The following is a 21,700-nucleotide window of genomic DNA, read 5'->3' on the forward strand; positions in this document are numbered from 1 at the left end:
TGTATCTGGCTGTAAGGCGGATTTACCCTATGATGGTAAATTAACACTGCCTTGAAATGTATTTGTGCCTAATAAATTGGTTTGGGACATAGATACACCATAAGGGAGACTGTCATTTATCAACGTGCTATACAGACTGAATGCCATTTTGGCAGTACTCATGAGAACTATTCCTTAAAGGTACATAAGGATATTGAGCAACATGATATCTAACACCAATTAATAACTTCACAACACCAGCTGCAGCAGTGGCATGACAAATTTCCCTGTTGGGAACTAATCACCTATATGCACATGCCACATTTATTCATCTGAGGGGCCCCTCCAAATGCTGTGCTTTGTTTGTTTTTATGGGATAGGGTATTTTATCCTACGTGGTGTATAAATAAAATGTACTTTATATTTTATGTTTTTGTTGCACATAGTTAATTTCTATGCTGAGATACTTGCGACCTGCTGAAATATAGTCTTTAGCTGGTGTGGTTGGTAATGTCTCATGTATTAAGACACTGAGCAGGCCCCGAGTTTCTAAGATAGAAGTCGTAGTTCATCTTTAATGTTGAAACATTTACAAATAACTTTAAATCTACTAAAAATTGTTAATGAATAGATATTTGAAAGTTACAATTTCTTTTATGAAGCATAATGGTTTTTGGGTGGTAGACCCCTCGTGAAAGGGTTAAATTAGGAATGACAAAAGAAGCTGTTTCCCACACAGTTTCCCGTTCATTTCCAGCTGTCTTGGCAGTGCTTAAGAGCTGTGTTTAATCCCCTAAATAGGGAAGGCAATGGATTTCCTTGAATGGGAATAAAAGGCAGTAAGGTTAAAGCCAGGACAGGCTTAGTATCACTCTGATATCAAGTCCTGGGAAACCCAGGGTAAGCCCACATGGATGCTCTAAAATGTTTTCTACACTTTATAAACATTATTTTAATAATATTATTCCAAGGATACCAAGTACAAAGAGCAACCACTGACTAAGCAGTTTCATTGAGGTGCTTTTATTTCTTCTTATCCCTGTATACAATCTTCTCTGAAACATCCCGTTTATACAGTACATGGAATAATTGATAAAGTCATCAATAGCAATGCCAAGCCCCCCCCACACACAAACACACTGTAGTGCCAACCACTGCAAATATAAACAAAAAGGAGGTACCAGTGCCAGCTTCCCTTATTTGATGCATTGCCAGGCATTGAGATTATGCATAAAGAAGGCAAATACAGTTCTACCCTAATCCCCACCACACACATTCACTAACAGGAGCTAAACATGCCGGATTAATAACCCAGTCTTAACTACATCCACTGCCAGCCTCTTCATTAATACAAAAATGGGTACAAATAGGACATTGGCAGAGCACAATTGCTCTGTTTTGGGCACTGCCCAGCTGGCTAGTTGCCTTCACATACACAAACAGATCAAAGTTACCTGAAAAGCTTCCCCCAGCCCTGGGAGGCAATTTACGAATTGGGGCACTGATCCGTGGAGCTTCCTGTACTTCTGCCAAGGCCATGGTATCTGTTACAAGGGGACAGCCAAATGAAAAAAAAAGAAAGAAATACCAGTTTAAGCTGAATCAGATGCCTTATTCACTTGGTTTGGCCTACTTCTGCACCAAGAAAATTGTATTGTTCATCTGTAATTGAAACTGGATAGCACATTAGATGACACAAAGCATGTCATGCCATTTCTATCAGTTTCTATCACTGACTGTATTTTGGTTATCTTACAAACTACAATTGGTAATGTCTTGTATCTATCTATTTATCGAGATATATACAGTATATACACAAGACATTTCCAGTTGTAAAAATACAGTCAATGACATGTAAACTGATAGAAATGGCATATATGCTCTGTATATATATAAATATATATATATATATATATATATATATATATATATATATATTGGGCCTGTCTTCTTTTTAATGATGCTAATTAAAAGTTTCTTTCTTACTAAAAATACCTGGTGTACATCTATATTTTCATTTTAAATATATATATATATATATATATATATATATATATATATATATATATATATAAATGTATATGTATACTGTATACCAGGAAATTTATCACAAAAACACTATACTTATACATTTATCCCAGGTGAGGACTAAAACGTTGATCCAATAAATGTACTGTTTTTGTGCTAAATTTCCTGGTGTACATCAGCATTTTCTTCAAATTTGTATTATTTTTCTGATTTGCACTCAGGTTGAAACTCACATAGGTGAGTGCCTTAGCCTTTATTTGTATATACATAATTACTAAAAAGATTGCATTCTGATGTCTTGATGCTGAAAATCCTTAGTGCAGTCAGCTTTAAGGTCAAATCGCCTTTATGACCAGGGTGCCCTTGTATAGTGAATACCTTGTTATAGACTGCCCCTCAGTGTTACTAGGAGAAAGGTACAAATCTTTTCCTAATCTCATTAAACACACACAACACAAGCCTCTGTAATCTCCCCCTATAGAGAACAATGCTTTACAGCTAAGTTAATTGAGTTATACATATAAGGCATAGCTTATCCCTACTCCTTTTGCCCACTGAGACTTTGCAAATCGACAGACAGGGCCTGGGTTTGACTGAACTGAGGGATAATAAACAAAACGGCATAGGACACATACTATTTTAATATACAGCTTCATCTATTACCACGGTATCCAATAGGAGTTACAAAGTTTTTTTATAGTGTCCCCTATTACACTGTTTCCTGCTGTAAACACTAAGTTCTATAAAAAGCTATAAAAAGGCCAAATACCAAGCCTATACATATGCAACCATGGGAAATGTACAGTCTGAATGTAGCATAGCTACAAATTCAAAACCCCACATGTTGTGCCATTCCAGAAAAGCTTAAGGCTCTTAATTAATCTGCTACTTGTCATTGCATGCCTTATTTTCTTAACTCCTCTTAATATATCCCCACTCTTCACTGACATCCCCTTAATACTAAACCCTGATACATTTATCACTATTGTTTTTCTCTATTTCCAATCATTTATACCCAGCACCCTGATATACAGTTTTTTCTATTGCAGCCCATGTCCTCTTAATTCACCTCTCTCTTCTTTATAGTAACCCCCAGTCACCCTGCAATATGGTGGCAGTAGGCACACAAGCCCCTCTGCCTTTCTACAAGGTAACTAGTCTGGAATTATAAATGTAAAGACATGAAAGCATAAAGATCCTTTTTAAAGTTCAGTGTAAAAATTAAACTGGGTAAAACAGACAGACTGTGCAAAATAAAACATATTTGTAATATAGTTAGTTAGACAAAAATGTAATGTATAGAGCCTGGAGTGGGCAGATATCTAACATAATAGCCAGAAAACTACTTCCTTGTTTACAGCTCTCTAAGCTCTTAAGCTGGCCATACACGCACCGATAATATTGTACGAAACCTCGTTTCGTACGATATTCGGTGCGTGTATGGCAAGTCGGCGAGTCGACCGGTATCGCAGGAGGCTGCTGATATCGGTCGACTCACCGATCGGCCAGGTTAAAAGATTTTGATCAGGTGCCATAGAAGGCGCCTGAGCAAAATCTGCCGTCAGGGCTGAATCGGCAGAAGGAGGTAGAAATCCTATTGTTTCTACCTCCTTATCTACCGTTTCAGCCCTGAAGGTTAGTGGCGGGTCTGACGAAGATCGCCACGTGTGTGGCCACCTTTAGTTAGTCATTGACTTGAGGGGGAGGGCACATGGGACATAACTGTTCAGTTAGTTTGTGAGCACGCAGGTCAGATTCAAAAGCAAACTAACTGAACAGTTATGTCCCATATGGCCCCCCTAAAGTCACTGACTAACTAACAGCTTAGAGAGCTGAAAGCAGGAAGTAGTGTTCTGGCTATTATGTTAGACAATTAAATATATTAAAAACATTTTTTATTTTGCGCAGTCTATCTATTTTACCCAATTTCATTTTTACACTGAACTGTTCCTTTAAAAATAAATAGGTGGACATATTAAAAGAATGTTCAAATAAGAATAACTAAAAATAAATTGCACTTTGTTTGACTTTCAGTATTTTCTTTTTGACACTTTCGGGCGAAGACACACAGAGCCACTTAGCTACCCGTCATGGCTACTAAACGCCAGAAAATACCCTGCCATAGAGAATACTGATAATTGCCTTTGCTAAATCACACGTTAAGACAATTGCCAGTAAATGATCAGCACTGTATTTTAGTAGCTGTGATAAGTAGCTGCTACTGGTAGCTCCGCGTGTCTTTACCCTTAGACTGTACCTTATTTCCCCTTCTTATTCATGGTTTCTACCTTCTTTCATTCTTTTCTCTGCATCCAATTCCTCTTATTTCTACAATAAAAATGTTTAATTCATTTTCTTACAGTATTCATTCATATAGTCACTCTACACTGTCACCCATGATTTCATGTTGCATGTGGATCACCTGCTCTTCCCCATGGGCCCCCATTGTCGTGGGGTTTGGCCCCTTTATAGTTATGCCACTGATTCTATATATTTTTCTGTTATGTTTTCTGTCTTTTGTATTGTCTTCTTGTCCTATCTAACCCTGTGCTGCTACCTCTCTCTATCTATTACCTCTTGCTTTATTCTTTCCCCTTTATGCTTTCTGTACCTATTGCTTTTCCTCTTCAAGCATATCCCTTCCCTTGTCCTTTTTTGTTACTGAAGTCCCTCTCGTTTCAGTTCACTTCCTGCACTTTTTCATTTGTCCATTTACTTCCTTTGTTTAATCTCACATCTTTAAGAGCAATATCTTTAATATTTCCGTTCTTTAACCACATCTCTATCTCAGGGGCATAACTATATAGGAAGCAGACCCTGTGACTGCTGGGTAGAGGGCAAAAGGATAAACAGTTATCATACAGTTAACATGATAAACAGTTATCCTATCACTAGAGGACCCAGTGAGACACCGATTGATAAGCAGTTATCATTCACATAATAAAAAAAAAATCTTCGCAAAGAGTAGGGTGGGCTTCATTTGCCACTGCTGTCTGTTATATTCCCATGGTTTTACATATGATCTTGTTTATGCAATATTTACATTGTTTAGGGGTATAGTTTTCCTTTAAATGAGCCTCAGTTTGTCATTTAGGCTTTAAGTGATTCATAGCTAGGCTTTGGGGTATTTAACCTGTGGAAAAAGATATTGTTCCACACACACAAAAAAAACCCACTAGAATGAATGTGCCTCCCATAATTATGCATTAATAATATATTTACACTATAATATATTTTGCTTGCGTTTAGTGTGCCTGGTACTCTGTGAGTATATGTGCATGCACTAAAATGGATCTTTCTATCCATTATAACATTTTTATGACCAAAAAATGAGCTGGCATTAAATGGACTCATTTATAAAGTGACATCTAGGGTCTAGGTGAAAAATAGCAATATATTTAGCATTTTAGCAACCATTTGATCAAGCAAGTAACATGTTGCTCCATATTTACAAAATAAAAAGAAATGCAAGCAGCTTTCCAATACAGGTATGGGATCCGTTATCCAGAAGCCCATTATCCAGAAAGTTCCAAATTACGGAAAGGCCATTTTCCATAGACTCCATTGTAAGCGAATAATTCTAATTTTTAAAAATTATTTCCTTTTTCTCTGTAATAATAAAACTGAACCTTGTACTTGATCCTAACTAACATATAATTAATCCTTATTGGGGTGAAAAAAAATCCTATAGGGTTTATTTAATGTTTAAATGTTTTTTTAGTAGACTTAAGGTATGGAGATCCAAATTCTGGAAAGATGCCTTATTAGGAAAACCCCAGGTCCCGAGCATTCTGGATAATGGGTCCAATACCTGTACTTATTAATGAAAAATGTTGAATGCTTTTAGGGCTCTGGCACACGGGGAGATTAGTCGCCCGCGACAAATCTCCCTTGTCACGGGCGACTAATCTCCCCGAACTACCATCCCACCGGCGAACATGTAAGTCGCCGATGGGATGGTACACGCTGCACAGGCGATTTCGGCAAATCGCCAAAGTTGTCTCGCGAGGCATTTTCGGGGATTTGCCGAAATCGCGCCGCCGCGTGTGCCATCCCACCAGTGACTTACATGTTCGCCGGTGGGATGGCAACTGATGGCTCTCTGATGGCAACTTGGGGAGATTAGTCGCCCGCGAACAGGGGGATTTGTCGCGGCCGACTAATCTCCGCGTGTGCCAGAGCCCTTAAATGTATTTGTAAATGTAATTGCACCAGTCTCTGTCGCGCCCCCCTGTGCATGCGCAAACGGCGAACCTCCCCCTGCGCATGCGCGAACTCGCGATTGCGCATACGCGGCCCTTTTCAATCGCATACGGAGCAGTGGGGGAGAGGTCCCCATTGCTCCGTATGCACAATAAACTTTAATATTTTGGTGCGGCGGGGCGGCATGCCGCCCCCCAATTTTTGCCTCCCTAGGCCCGGGCCTTTGTGGCCTTTCCACAAATCCGGGCCTGACTGTTGCTGGTGTCAGAACCAACAGCACAGAGAATATAAACAGCCAGACAGATGCTACTTTCAATAGTAATTACATTTACAAAAAATGTAAAGATGTTTTCATTAACAAATTTGAATAAATGTATATTGGAAAGTTTCTTAGAAATATAGTTTTAGGATGGAGTCTCCCTTTAATGTAACAAAGGACAAAAGAAAGTTAAGTGGACAAATAATATTTAGGAATTCTGCATGCAGTGCATGTGTACTGTGCACACCTAGCAACAGCCACTAATATTGTTATATATATATATATAGACTTTTTAGAGACATTTTATGGTTATACAAATACATATGTTAAACTTTAGCCAAGACTTTATGCATCCTTATCCATATGCAAACTTCCAGGCTGCAAACGCTGAAGCCCATATGGCTGCCACCTTCACTGTAATCTGCACATCAACAACCAACCATAAACATCATCCATTAATTGCCCAGATGTAAAGTCTGGTATATCTGTATAAATATACTAATGCAAGAGGAAAAATTGGGAAATATGTCTACTAATATAAATTTGTACTTGCTTTGTTGTTTAGTGTCGTTTTCAATGAGAGGCAGTTGGAAGAAATGAACACTATAAACGTACCTTTTAAATTACACAGGGATTTTGACCCAGGGACTAACATTACATCACTAAGGACTTTTTCTAAACATATGATTAACATATGATCAGTAAAACCCCTGCCTAAACAGTCACACATCAGGTACAACTTAAGTAAAGAAATCTACCCTTTAAAATCTGTGTAATAATCCTGATGTAAGCAGTCAAAGGGGGTGTGATGGTGGTTCTGGATTATGAATAATATAGATCATAAAGTCTTACCCAACTGTCTGGTGTCTTTTATTACTAGGAATTGCCCTTTGACCCTATATCAAATATTGTGCCAAATACTGGATGAGGCTGTCTTACATTGCTGGATTTTCGAGGACTTTTAGATTTACTGTAGGTTTACATGTATTCTAAGTCTTTCATTGTTTTGTAACTATTATATATACTACATAGATGGCCTGTTCTTTCTATGGTTTGGGTGTGGGGAGGACTTTGCTTTTTTAAATGAACTCACTCTTAAACCCTCCAAAATGTTAATCACCATGCTTTATACCTGGGAGTAGCTCAGTTTTTGTATAACTGTCTATAAACACAAGACGGGGGGATCAGTTGCATTTTAGAATTTACCAGAAAGCAACTGACAGAAATACTTTGCTCAGTAATTGCAAGAACCACCCCAAGCACCTTCTGAACTCATTGTATAAGTTCCAAATGTTAAGGATTCTTTGAAATAATAGTGGAGAAACATAAGAGAGGAAAGGAAATTAAAAATAATGGCTGATCGACCTAAATGGTGTATTAGACAAATACATTCAGTTTTCATAGACTACTAATTACAAAATCTATACCTGTTATTTGCCAATAATCAGTGCAGATTTGGAGTTGACCAAAGTGGTCAATGGAGCTTGATTTTGAATATAAATGCAACAGGAATGGGAACCAAAAGTATTAACTCCAGTGGTTAAGCAAATATATGCATCTGAACAAGCGTGGCGATTACAGAATATATATGCATTTGAACAAGCATGGCAATGACAGAATCTGAGTCTGTTTTACACAGTTGTATTTTACACTGAATTGTTCTTTTAAGACCATTCCCACATTAATGGGGGTAGCTCCTACAGTCTAAGGTGTGTAAACAGGTTAAAAATTTGGGGGGCTGAAGTCTGAGTCTGAGGTTGTACAGGTGTGAACAATGCAGGGCCTTACTGGTGTGAACAATACACAGTCTTACAGGTGTAAGCACACTTATATTAATTTTGACACATTTGTATCAGATGCAACTCCCCTTTGCACTTTGTTCACTGCATTTGCGGTCATAAATTACCCCTCATATCCTCCAAGAGTTAATTATGAACACTGTCTATTGTTGCATAAGAAGGCTTTTAGCTATGAGCTGGACTACATGGTATCTAGATCTTTAAAGGGGACCTGTCACCCAAAAAAATGATTCCAAGTCTGCACTTGATATACAGTTATGGGATCTGTTATCCAGAAACCCATTATCCAGAAAGCTCTGGAATTTGGGAAGCTCGTCTCCCATAGATTTTACATTTTAAAACATATTTTCTTTTCCTCTATAATCATAATAGTACCTTGTACTTGACCTAAACTTAGACATAATTAATCCAAAACAATAATATTTGGTTTATTTTAATGTTTAAATTATTTTTAGTAGATAAAATATGGAGATCCAAATTACAGAAAGACCCCTTAACCCAAAAACTCCAGGTCCTGCGCATTCTGGATAACAGGTCCCATAGTTTCCCATGGATTATGAAAAGATGTTTTACATTTTATATAATTTATGTATTTATTGACACTTGTACATTTTTGAAAACATCTGACAACTATGATGTAATTTCCTATAATTGATTTACACTATAAGAATCTTTAAATTGGTGGGATTAACCTGATTACCTTGAAAAAGTTCCCAAGGCAGACCAAAACATCACGTCAGTTGTAGACTCTGCCATAAATATACAGCTTTGTTAAAATGTTGTGTTGCTGGTCATTTTTCCCAGAGTATATCATATATATTTTTACTTCAGACAGTATGTGTATTTGAGTTAGATTTCTTACCCTCCTCACAGTTGGTTCCCCGGTATCCTGGGCAGCATCTCCATTCCAGCGATGTCACTGTCTTATAGCTCAGTCTATATGTTGGTCTGACAACTGTTCTGTAACTGGGCAGTTTGCATTACAGAGATTTGTCAGTGAGATAAAAAGCTTAAACAAATCAGAAATATACTACTGATTATATATTATGTAAGGTGTTCTGATAACTTGAAAATTGAGGTACACATATAAGGGTTGATTCACTAAAGTGCGATAAGCGTTATCACATGCTTTTTTGTGTTAAAATTGACGCGAAAAAAACGTGCGATTCGCTAAAGTATTATCGCATGCGCTAAGTTGCATATCGCATGTGCTAAATAACACATGATCGCAAGGCATTAATTTTAATGCATTGTGTTAATTCTTGCGCAGAAATAATACTAACCCATGATTCACAAACACTTAGACGCGCTAAATATCGCATTAGTCTGTGCGAAAATGAACACCTACTTGGGGCAGGCGGTAATTATAGAAAAGTACAGTTCATGAGCTTTTGGCAACACAATATGGACTTTGCAGTGTGATTTATTCAAGTCTGTGTTGGCCCTAGAGTGATGCAGCCTCCAATTTGCAGGGAAATGGTCAATTTCAGAACAGTAGTTTTCCGAAAGTAATGGCCTGTATGGCTAATATGGAGTGCGTTTTTGCGCACGCGGAGACAATTTGTGCGCGTTGCGTCAAATACCACACACAAAAATAGTCTTCACGACTTAAATAACGTAAAGAGCATCGTGTCTAAATTACCGCAAGTATCCTTTTAGTGAATTGTGCGTTAAGTTGCGAAAAATAAGACGCAATAAAATTTTTAACGCATGCTATAAATAGCACTCGTTTTAACGCGCCTTAGTGAATCAACCCTATAATGTTGTAGGGCAGCACTGTGTATTTAAAATAACTGCAATCAGTTCACCCCTGCTAGCTGGATTTTCTAGATGTGTCCTTGAATTTATAAGTGATCTGGTCACCCTATTATATAGCACAGAAATAAAATAAAGTAAACCAGCAATTAAAAAGGACACAGAAAGCAATTAAAGGAGAACTAAAGCCTAGGGCAGAAATGTTGTACACTACCTTTTGGGCTTCCTGCCCAAGAACACAAGTGCCCCCAGTTCCCAATTCCCTTTTCTACTGATTCACTGCAGATGCTCTTCGCTACTGTCAGTTACCGAGCTTAGGGGCCAACACACAATATACTGTATATACTAAATAAAAATGTCACAATATAAGGCTAATTAGCAATTAATACAGATAATTTCCACATGGCAGCTCTGAAACCAGTGCAGTTAGCATCAGAATTTAATAATAAGCCCTGTAACATCAGCTTACGTTACAGGCCAACCACATTTTCTCCTTCATAATTTCATAATCTTACAACCCCTAAGCTTAGCTTCTCAACAGCTGCACAGAGCACACTGAGCATGTTCCTGTTGCAGACACTTAGCAAGATGGATAGCAAATGTGAAAAGTTTGAAGGCCTGGATCATTGCTGCTACTGAGATGCTGAAACTTTAGACTGGTTAAGTAAGTTCAGTATACAGAATATGGCATTTTTTGCCATTTTCATTTGTAGGGTTTAGCTCTTCTTTAAGTCATCCTGACCATCTTCCCACATACATGGTCTTACCTCCCCCCTGAGCAGCCTGCTGCCCAGTGGCAATTCTGGTACACTCTCTGCATGAAGGTGCCATTCTGAACTTGGCATGAAACTGTTCGACTCACAGGCACTGAACACCAGTTCCTTTGAGACAAAGGTGTGATTTAAGAAAAAAAATCATAAAATTAGATGTAATTTTACTCGTGAACTATAATTCACATACATGAATTTCCATAGGATAAGAATTAACATTCATAAAAACATATATATCTTGACACACAAGTTTCTGTGAACAATTTGCTATCATTGCTGCAAGGGAGTGGGGTTTCTTTCATGGCTGGGGTGAGGGGAAGGAAAGGCGTGCCAAAAAAAGAGGTAGACTGAGTTTGAGACCGCTCCAGGGGTAAACAGACAACTCACAATGTTAAAAAGACCCCTGCAGTTATAAAGGTGTGTTTGTAAGGTGTGTTTAGGGTGGAAAAGTGATTTGGCTCACCTATAGATAGGATAGAGGGGAGCCTTATGTAAATAAGCAGAGAAAGGAAATATTTAAAGGAAGGATGAGCTAATTAGCCACTAAACTCCCCTTGAAAACTGAAAGTTCATAGTAATGGGTACTGAGGTGCAATTTTGTTTTAGGTTGCAGAGGAAGGATTCAGCAATGAGTCTTTTAGAAGGATAAGATAATAGATAGCAAGCAATATACCATTCATAAGAAGTAGGAGATTGCAAACAGTATACTATTAGTATACAGTATAGTATAGCAGGAGACTACAAGCAGTTAATCATAGCAAGAGATGGTAAACAGTAAATAGTGTATTTAGAATCATAAGCCATGAGACCGCAGCAAGTTATTGCTCACAGTGTACTGGAATTTAAAAAAATATTTGGGAGGGGTGTATCAGGTAGCAGTGGTGATGGAAGCAGTGCATTAGAAGTGTAGCAATGGGACTGCAAGCAGTGTATCAAGGGGAAAGCAATGGCACTGCAAGCAGTCTCTCAGAAGGAAAGCAGTAGGGCTGCAGGGGTCAATACAATAAGAAATACAAATCAACACAAAGTACAGATACCTTAAAGTTTAAGTGCTAAGAGACACGTAGACATCCTGTAGAGCTTACAATCAAAAAGTGTAATCTGAAATGTAGCACTAATAGTACAGGGTGAGATATTACGTTTTACTGTAATTCTGCACTGGACCGTTTGATGGGTACATTAAACCTCTGTATGCATAGCTTACTTATAATGTATCCAGTCATATTTGCTACACGGCTTTGTGTGAAATGTGATATACAACAGTTTCAGCTGTGTAGCCAGGAATTGTAAGCAGAGACATTTATTTACAGTACTGACAGGAGAAGATATGAGACCTCCACCAGGATATGCATTGTTAGCACACAAAAAAACACATAATGGAGAAAGCATTAACTCTTTATGTTGCAGAAAGCAGCTGTCGACACATTGCAACCTCTTTTGCTGCCAGAATTATTGTGTCTGTTTAGCAAAATGCAAACAGGTCTGCTAAAGCAAGATTTATACAAATCACACTGTCAACATAATGAACTACCTTGTTTAACCTTTGCATAATTAAATAGCGTTTTTCTAGAAAGTGATTAGTAGTACAACAGGATTTCCAGCTGATTGTGACGTAGAACAAGCAATAATTTCCTGGCTCTCAATTACCATTAAAAGACTGCAAGCTTATATAAAACAAAGACCTTTCACGTGTAAAAAATCTGTATATGTCACTAAATACAAAGAGTAATGAAATATTCAAATAAAGAAATGAAGTAGGCACATTGCATATGAACCTGGTTACCTTCTAGGTGTGGAGAGAGTCTCCCTGGATTTCGGTTGCAGTACTGGTGAATATCGGTACTGAGTGTTGGATACCCATGTGCACACACCTTTGTCCAGAAAAGCACAGAGGCAGAGCAGAATGTGCCAACATGAGCAGCAGGGCAACCACAATGTCATGGTTCAGTGGCCCAGTAGATTCTACGATTCTGTCCTTTTTGTATGTCCAGAACTGGAAAGTGTAGGGTGCTGTGCATAGGAAAGGGTTAAATGTTTTCTAGTGTTTCCTTCTCCATGAGGACAGGTAATTCACAGCATGCGCCCTAGCCCTTCATGGGAAAACTGGCTCAAGATGCTCAATAAAACCACCCTTAGAGTCACTGAGGACAAATCCTGCCTCCAGCCAGCACTGAGTGAGTAGCCTAACTCCCCCCCAGCCTCCTTCCTTTCTCACAATGTGCCCCCCACACTGCTGAGAGGATAGAGAAAAGGAATCTGAACTGAGTCTGCCTACTTGCGCTGGACCGGCTTGGAATTCCCTAACAACTAAGAGTTTTTAAATCTCTGGGATAACGCCGCCTCTTATCCTCTGTATTTCTTTTTCTCCTCCTCTAACCTACCCTCCTTTCCTTCCCCTCCTTTTCACTTCCTTCATTTTTTCTTCTTCCCTCTTTGCTTTTCTCTTGCTTTTTTTCATACCTCCTCCCCCCTACCCACTCTCCTGTTTCTCCACCCCCCTGTGTCCTTTTTTTTATTCCTCTCTAAAACATTGAGACAATTCATGTCCTTTGTGGGCTGTTTTAAAATGCACAGGATCAGTCTGTCTCATTTCTACCCCTTGCTTCTTTTCCCACTCATTCTTTCCCTCTGCTCTTCTCTTTCCAGCTACCCCTCCCTTATTCTTTCTGCCTTCTCCCTTTTACTATATATAATTCCAGGACCTGTAATTATTTTTCTGCTTTGAGGAAACAGTGTTTCAAAATAAGACATTCAAAATACCAACCAAGCCACAAAGAAGAGCCTTATTATGAGAATATGAACTAGCAAGAAGTTGTTCACTTAGTCAGTGGCAAATTGCTGAGTGTTTCTAAAGTCATATGAATAACATATTCCATGGCACAGGCTGCCCCACTGACAGACACAAAGGAAGTGAACATAGTGTCTTCATGCCAAGGTGCATGTCAGGAAATGGGGTGACAGTTTCAATGGTCTGTTTAAGAAGTGTTTGAATGATCAAAACAGTTAAAGCATAACATACTATTATGTTATTATAAACACCCCTCCCCAATGTCAAATGTGGGTATTCATCGGCCATCCTATATTACCTGAGAGAAGCAGGAATCTGAAAAGATTTCTTTTGACCCTCCTTCCAGGTTGCTACATGTCCATAATTGCCCACAATACTTCCTGCGTGTGTCACAGTAGAGGTGGCCATCCACAGGCACATTTAAGCTGCCAATGTGGCACCTTCAGACCGATTCTGCAGCTTATCTGCTTGTGTATGGGGACCCCTGATGGGCCTGCCCATCTGATATCTGCCTAAAGTTGGACTTTACCATCTGATCGGGGACCACATTGACTCATTCATGTGGTCCTCGCTCCAACAGGGCCTATTCCCATAGGTGTAATTGATCATTTAGCCCGAGGGCCCAACAATCAGATTATTCTGATATTGCTTACCTTAGGTGGGCATATCAGACTTCTCCAAACAAGCAGATCTTATAGTGTATGGTTACCTTAACTTGTGTTCAAGTGCAGATAATATGTGGTGCAGTGTTGATACATCAGCTGCTTGGCTGCTAGTTGGTTCCAGGAATATGTCATAAGGTACGATCACCTGCACATCTGAATTGCTACTCTTTTTACTTAAAGGGGACCTGGCACCCTAAGAAATAATTCCAAACACAATTACAGCTAGCAGGAAGGCACCATTTTGTGGACACTGTTATTTAGAGAAGCTTTGCATCAAGCAAAATCTTGTTTATGTGAAAGAATGGTGGGCCAGATGCCCATACTCATGCACTGGTTACACAATTAGATAGTGAGGAGGGAAGGGTAAAGTGAGGAGTGCGGTTACATCTAGGAAGTCCTCAATGAAGTGTTAAAGTTATTGTCTGCCCCACCTCTATGCCTAAGGCAAGTTTGAAAATTTTCATCGTTAACAGTGAAATTTGCCCACTGTCCAATTGTTTGCAGGACCAAGCTGGTAGTTTCCTAGCTTCATCTAGTTTTTCGCTGATGGGCAAATAGTACTTTTGAATAATTGTTTTAAGATAAGCTTGGTCCTACGATAACAAAAAGATCTTTTAAAAATATTAATGTTTATGGGCAGCTAAAGTCGGGCCTAACCGAAAATCATCCTGATGTTGATTGGGCAGATTAGATCTTCGTTGTGATCCAGCCCTAGGTCCAAACAATAGGATCAGTCTGATATTGCCCAGCAAAATCCAGGGCACTCAGGAAATTCCGTATTGTACCAAAAAGACAGTACAGACTTTCAAGGTCACACAGTACCTGCCACATATGTAAAATTCCCGCCCCTTTAAAATAGCCAAAGCGCCACCCCAACCCACATGCTGCAAAATTTTAACCCATTTGAAACCACTATCGATGATTCTCAAGAAAACCAAAGGGTAATAAAACATTTAGTCCCCATTGTTTAAAAACGTGTCTATCCAAAAGCACTCTTTCTGTAGTAGCCTCCATTCCCTGTCACTACCTCTCTTTAATCTCTGTATATGATCAATCACCATTGTCCATAACTCTCAGATTTGATGTTGCATCTTAGCACAGTGTACAGCCAAAGGGTGCTCATCTACCTTTAATTATGCCTTCATAAATCTCTCAATGGTACATTTAATGTGGAACCTATCATCCCCAAAACAAGCATAGGCGGATTTTCAATAAGCCTCCCCAAACCTGCTTGGCACCTAAAAAACCTCTGCACTACTCTGGAACCTTTAACATTGGGAAATCTTCTTGCATTCCTGCAAGTTCTAGTTCTGTTGTTATCAGATGTGCTCTGATTGGATCTCTCTTCTTGTGACTTCTCCAATCATCCCACACCCTAAATTAACGCTTTCCCCCTGAAAAAACAAATTGTGCTTTTATATATTTGTTGTTGTTTTTTGCACTTTTTTTTTACCTTTGTCATTGTTTGTTAATTTCTAGTTAGTTACACTGGAGCCCTCATGAAACTGCATAGCTGGAAATCAAACCAACGTTGTGTATCAGTGCCAATATTATAGTGCAAGTGCATTCCTGAATGTCTGGTATCAGTACCCACTGCATTTCACTGCATACAATGTGCTGGTTTTGTTAATGCAGGAATCCACAACCTTTTATACTCGTGAGCCACATTCAGACGGAGAAAGTGTTGGGGAGCAACACAAGCATGGCAAAAGTTCCTGGGGGTGCAAATAAGAGCTATAATTTTTATATTTGGTAGCCCCTGTGCGGACTGGCAGCCTGCAGAAGGCTCTGTTTGGCTTAACACTGGGTTTTATGCAACCAAAACTTGCCTCCAAGCCAGAAATTCAAAAATGGGCACCTACTTTGAGGCCCCTGGGAGCAACATCCAAGGGGTTGGGGAGCAACATGTTGCTCACGAACCACTGGTTGGGGATCACTGTTAATGTATACTGCATTTAACATATAATGTGCCTGGGATGTCAGTACCCACTGCCTTTCTCGCTATAAAACGAACTAAAACACATTTAAGCTAACTGATTACAAACACAAATGAATGGAGAAACCCTCACAGAAGTGTGTGTGTATGAATATTTTACATCCTAAGCATTTTATGGTGAAAAAAGCACTCCCACCTGAACTTTTGCACAGTATCCCAGTAAGTCAGTGGGAAACGCAAGAGGTAACTGGGAGGTTCATTTTTACACCAGCAGTGAATCCACTAAGTCTCCCATTAGCTTTAGGTCAGTCTATGTATGGCCCATCTTTAGTCTCCCCAAACAAAAAAGTCACACTCCGCCTATTTAAAAGCAGGTTTTAAAAACAGAGAAAGATCCTCTCCTTTGGTGACCTCACCAAACAAGCAAATCTTATGATGTATGGCCAATTTAAGGCAGGAGGTAATCTGCGAGAGGGCACTATCAATAAAATTTAGCAAGCTATGTTTTTTTCTATTTGCTACTTTTGTAGCAAATACCACGATGAACTAATATTACCACTGTGCAGTTTTGTTTTTATCAATTCTGCCACAATGTTTTGGACTGAAATTCAAAACAGGGCCTGGCATTTCAAACACAGTGAGGCCTGAAGTGTCCCCCACAGACCCATTGTGCCTAGTGTATCACGCACAATTGTTAAACGGGTAGCATAATGCCTATGTCCTACCCATATGATGCATATAATGATGCAGCTGCACAACGTTAAACAAATGGGTAGAAGTTTAGCTCCTTAATATAGCATTACTTGTGTTGGAGGCATATTGCACCTGTGTGCAACGTACACTAATACTGAAATTCTGTAATTAAATTAATTTAGATGAAATAAGTGCAGCCCAGCAATTTGCATTCATTAGAAGTCAGCATAACGTTTCAAGTTATCTGGTAACATAAAGATTGCATCAGAAGTCAAGATGGCAGCACATACAATGACAACGTCAGAAACATAAGGTTGGCAAGGAACATCCAACAAAAAGGTTAGTGCATTGTAAATAATGCTAAATATGTAAACAATCTGAGAAGAAGCATTACACAACTGATGTCATATATAAATGTCATTGCTAAGAATGTTAACTAATCTGCTGTAGGACATAGTCTGTCAGGGACACATACTTTTGAATCTCAGAGTCACATTCAGACTAGAGGTATTTCTCAGTACTCCAGTGTCACACAGACAAGGCAGGCTCATTATCTGTGTGACTGGATCACACGTAATTCAGTTGAGCTCTCTATTTCTATCTCTTTCTCTCTCTCTCTAACACACATACACACAAAGGATTCAGACAAAAAGTCAGTTTATATCACACATACACAAATGCACGAACACACTAGATTGTTCAGTCATTGCCATTTAGTGTCACAAATAAAGCAAGATTCACTAAATGTGTTACTGTTCCTCACACAATAGGGTCACCTTCATTTGTCAAGGTCACATACACAAACCCACACACACAATAGATGGGGTTTTTCAAGCACATAGCATAGTGTGGCTCTGTCTTTCTTTGCCCTACACAGAAAAGGGTCTCTAATGATTATATAAAGAGCAAAGTAATTCTGGTGTGATCAGCTCTGATTCTGTGTATAAGCAAACCACCTGCTACAGCAGCCTTCTAGATTTGTAAGTACAGGTATGGGATCCCTTATCCGGAAACCAGTCATACAGAAAGTTCTGAATTATGGAAAGGCCATCTCCCATACACTCCATTATAAGCAAATCATTTTAATTTTATAAAATGATTTCCTTTTTCTCTGTAATAATAAAACAGTACCTTGTACTTGATCCCAACTAAAATATAATTAATCCTTATTGGAGGCAAAACAAGCTTATTGGGTTTATTCAATATTTAAATAATTTTTAGCAGACTTAAGTTATGGAGATCCACATTACGGAAAGATCCCTTATCCGGAAAACCCCAGGTCCTGAGCATTCTGGATAGCAGGTCCCATACCTGTACTGCAATATGGAGTAATGAAATCCCAAGACTTTAATTTGGCATTCAAACTCTGCATCAATTCACATGGCCTGCTAACCTATTTAACCAGAACATGTTTTAAATTCATATTTGTGTGGGGAAATACTGTGCCATTACCTTACACATTTCTGAGACCCAGTCAAAGCTGACCCAAAGCACTGAGGCACAAAAAGAGAGATAGTGAGAAGTAGTATCATTTTAAGAGATAACAGAGATAGCTGTCAGTTTTTGTAAAAGGATCATGGGGGCTCATTTACCATTGATATTAGACTACAGGCAATTGACTTTACATTTATCAGAAATACTATTGCGGGCTGATAGACTTAAAGGAGAAAGAAAGGTAAAAACTAAGTAAGCTTTATCAGAAAGGTCTATGTAAATACAGCCATAAGCACTCACAGAAACACTGCACTGACTTCTCTGTCAAAAGATTTCCTGTGTCTGTAATTCATATGCCACAGACACGCAGCTCTTTGCTCTCTCCTGCTCCCCCCTCCCTCAAGAATGCTAAAAACTCACTCCCTCCCCTTAGGAATGTGGATCTGAGCCAATCACCAGGAAGCTGACTCATAGTCTAACTAACTGAGCATGTTCACTTGGTCTCAGTCTCGGTGCAGGAGTGAGGCATTATGGGAACTTTCTTTACAAAGCTCAGCGTTTTTTCTTCCTGTTTGGCTTCTGATCATCTAAACAGGTGAAATATGGGGAGACTTAAGGGCACTATTGAGACAACTGAAGGTATGCCTGCAGCTTGAGATTAACTCTTTATTAGCCTTTCCTTCTCCTTTAAATATGAAGAACACAGCATCTGCAGTGGGGCTCATACACCAGTGATGGTTAAAATTTGCACCTGGGCCAACCTGTGAAAATAGCTGCAGAAGGAACACTAAAAAGCTAACACTGGTTAGTACCCTGTTGCAAATTAACCATTGAGTTAATAAGCCCCCTCTCTCTTCAACCCTTGAAACATTTTTGCATTCAGCAGTTTCACATAAAGTTCCTTGAGAATTAGATTATGCATTTCGATTCTGATTTCCTTCTAAGGGCTGTGGCAGATGGGGAGATTAGTCGCCCGCAACTAATCTACCCGATATGCCATCCCACAGACTTAAATGTAAATCATCAGTGGGATGGCATATGCGGTGCTGTGATTTCCCGAAATTGTGCAAGTTGCCTTAAGAGGAAACTTAAAGCAACAGTAACACCAAAAAATGGAAGTGTATAAAAGTAATGACAATATAATGTACTGTTGCCCTGCACTGGTACAACTGGTGTGTTTGCCTCAGAAAGACTACTATAGTTTATATAAGTAAGCAGCTGTGTAGCCATGGGGCAGCCATTCAAAGGAGAAAAGGCACAGGTTACTTAGCAGATAACGGATAAACCCCCATTATATGGGGTTATATACTAGTTATCTGCTATGTAACCTGTGCCTTTTCTCCTTTTTTCCAGCTTGAATGGCTGCCCCCATGGTTACACAGCAGCTTATTTATATAGTAGCTTTTCTGTAGCAAAAAAACACCAGTTTTTGCAGAGCAACAGCACATAATATTTTAATTACTTTAAAACGCTTTAATTTTTTGATGTTACTGTTCCTTTAAGAGGTGCCACATCACTGCCATCCCACTGGCAATTTACATTCTAGCCGGTGGGATGGCATATTAGTCGCCCGCGACAAGGGAGATTTGTCGCGGGTGACTAATCTCCTCATCTGCCACAGCCCTTAGGTGGAAAATATAGTTCTATAGGCTTTTATATTAGATAAGTTTGAAAGGAGCGTGTCAAAATCTTTTATCACCCCTTTTCTGATCTATATAATATCAAACACCGCTCTACATATGCAGGAGGGCAATTCACAGTCCAACTTCCTGGTAAGTTTAAGGGTCCCAAGTTATGCCTCTGTCTTGTGGTTCTTATTTTAATCTTTAATCTATTTTAATTAATGGGAGGTAGCAGGGGCAGTACAGGACAGGCTGGCAGTAGTAACAAATAGTCATACAAATTAGTGCAGGTTTTGCCAGTATCCAAGGCAAGCCAGAGTGTCCATTTTGTTAGTGCAAAGAACACAACAAAAGGCCTTCCATACTCTGACAGTGTCATATATAGACATGTAAAGCATCATGACAATGGAAGAGCTAACTCATTATCAAGTAAATAGAGGAGCAATTGTCGACAAGTGTTAAAACTATACACAAAAGGACAGGGAGGGAAGGAGGTCATTCATTCAGCATCACAAACAAAACTGCTCTATGAGCTTGCCCACAGGAGAGCTTTGTATGTCTCAGATAAAAGCAAAGTGCATATATCAGGTTTACGAACTGCCAGCCCCTTTTTTTAATATAACGATCAACTAATGTAATTTATCTTATAATTTTGTAAAGTTACACTGGATAAATAATGGGAATATAATGTGCTTTGAGTCTGTACTGCAGGATCCGGTCATTGTTGTCAAGTACTGTCATTGTTGCATATTGTTGCATGTACATGCAGCCTTCTGAAATATGAGAGCATATATCATTTTGCTGGGTGGGGTGCTCAATGACTGGCATGACCAAGCCTTGGGTCATAAGGTTTATTTAATATTTCTGATGCAAGTGCAACAGCCCTGAGAGGTGCAACATTGCTCCCACAAGTGTCCATGCACAGAGCACTTGCATGCAGGGCAATGACTATGCGCTGCACCTTGCACAAAATGAAATGTTTGGCACAAGATGCAGAGTGCAGTGCTGTTAAGCACAAGGCAACTAAGTACAAAATGGGTACCTTAGGCAGACAGCAGCTATATGTCTCTCCTATTCCTTGCACCCCTTGGTACTCCCTAGCTTTTGAGTCTAAATAATGCACTATGGGATATGATGGGGGCAACTACATCCTTCCCACCAGAAGCCGTGTGTTCAGAAGCCCATTTGAATCGGAAAATTATAACAGCAATTAAGTTCATGGTGGGTGCACATGCCCAACATCCTTCCAACAGTTTACTCCAAAATATAGATATCGGACTGCACTCCACTCAAAATAAAAGCCTATATTTTACATCAAGGACTATAGTCATGTTTCCAACCTCTCCCAGCTCTTTTTTTGAGTGCAAAGCATTGTACATTTAGGAAAGAGAATCTTTAAGGGGCATGATACAAAAGTGCTTTGACCAGCAGTAATAAATTAGTCTTTAGTTGAAAATGACAGTCACTTTCACAAATACCATACTAATGCGCATATTTTAAACCATAAACACACAACTGTTCTTTCAGTTTTACAGCATTCCACACACAGAGAAAAAAACACACTCAGCTATTTCCTACAAATAGGAGTATTGTTCCGTTAGTCCGTCATTGTCAAAAAGCACAGCGGTCCCTCCCTTAGCCTGTCACAATGACACACATACAGAACAGGGTTATCAAACTCAGTATCACAGACACAGAGCAGACTTTTTTAAAGAAGATCCCTGAATAACATTGAATACTCTCTACTGGGGTATAAGCTATCCTGATCT

General features: G+C 39.1%; 1 protein-coding gene across 8 annotated transcripts in view; it reads right to left on the reverse strand.

The window, feature by feature from the left end:
* The window catches only part of emid1 (EMI domain containing 1), a 39,153-nt gene extending 25,938 nt beyond the window's left edge, over window positions 1-13,215 (reverse strand). For 5 of the 8 annotated variants that reach the window (XM_012965042.1, XM_012965048.1, XM_012965034.1 and 2 more), the window contains exons 1-4: window positions 12,577-13,209; window positions 10,791-10,904; window positions 9,131-9,234; window positions 1,434-1,523 (exon numbers count right to left, since the gene is read on the reverse strand). In XM_012965042.1, the coding sequence (XP_012820496.1) occupies window positions 1,434-1,523; window positions 9,131-9,234; window positions 10,791-10,904; window positions 12,577-12,734 (466 nt within the window). In that variant the 5' untranslated portion in view covers window positions 12,735-13,209. 8 annotated transcript variants of the gene reach the window in all.
* Between the last annotated feature and the right edge of the window lie 8,485 nt (window positions 13,216-21,700).

This window comes from Xenopus tropicalis, chromosome 1 (genome assembly GCF_000004195.4).
Source record: "Xenopus tropicalis strain Nigerian chromosome 1, UCB_Xtro_10.0, whole genome shotgun sequence".
NCBI lineage: Eukaryota > Metazoa > Chordata > Amphibia > Anura > Pipidae > Xenopus > Xenopus tropicalis.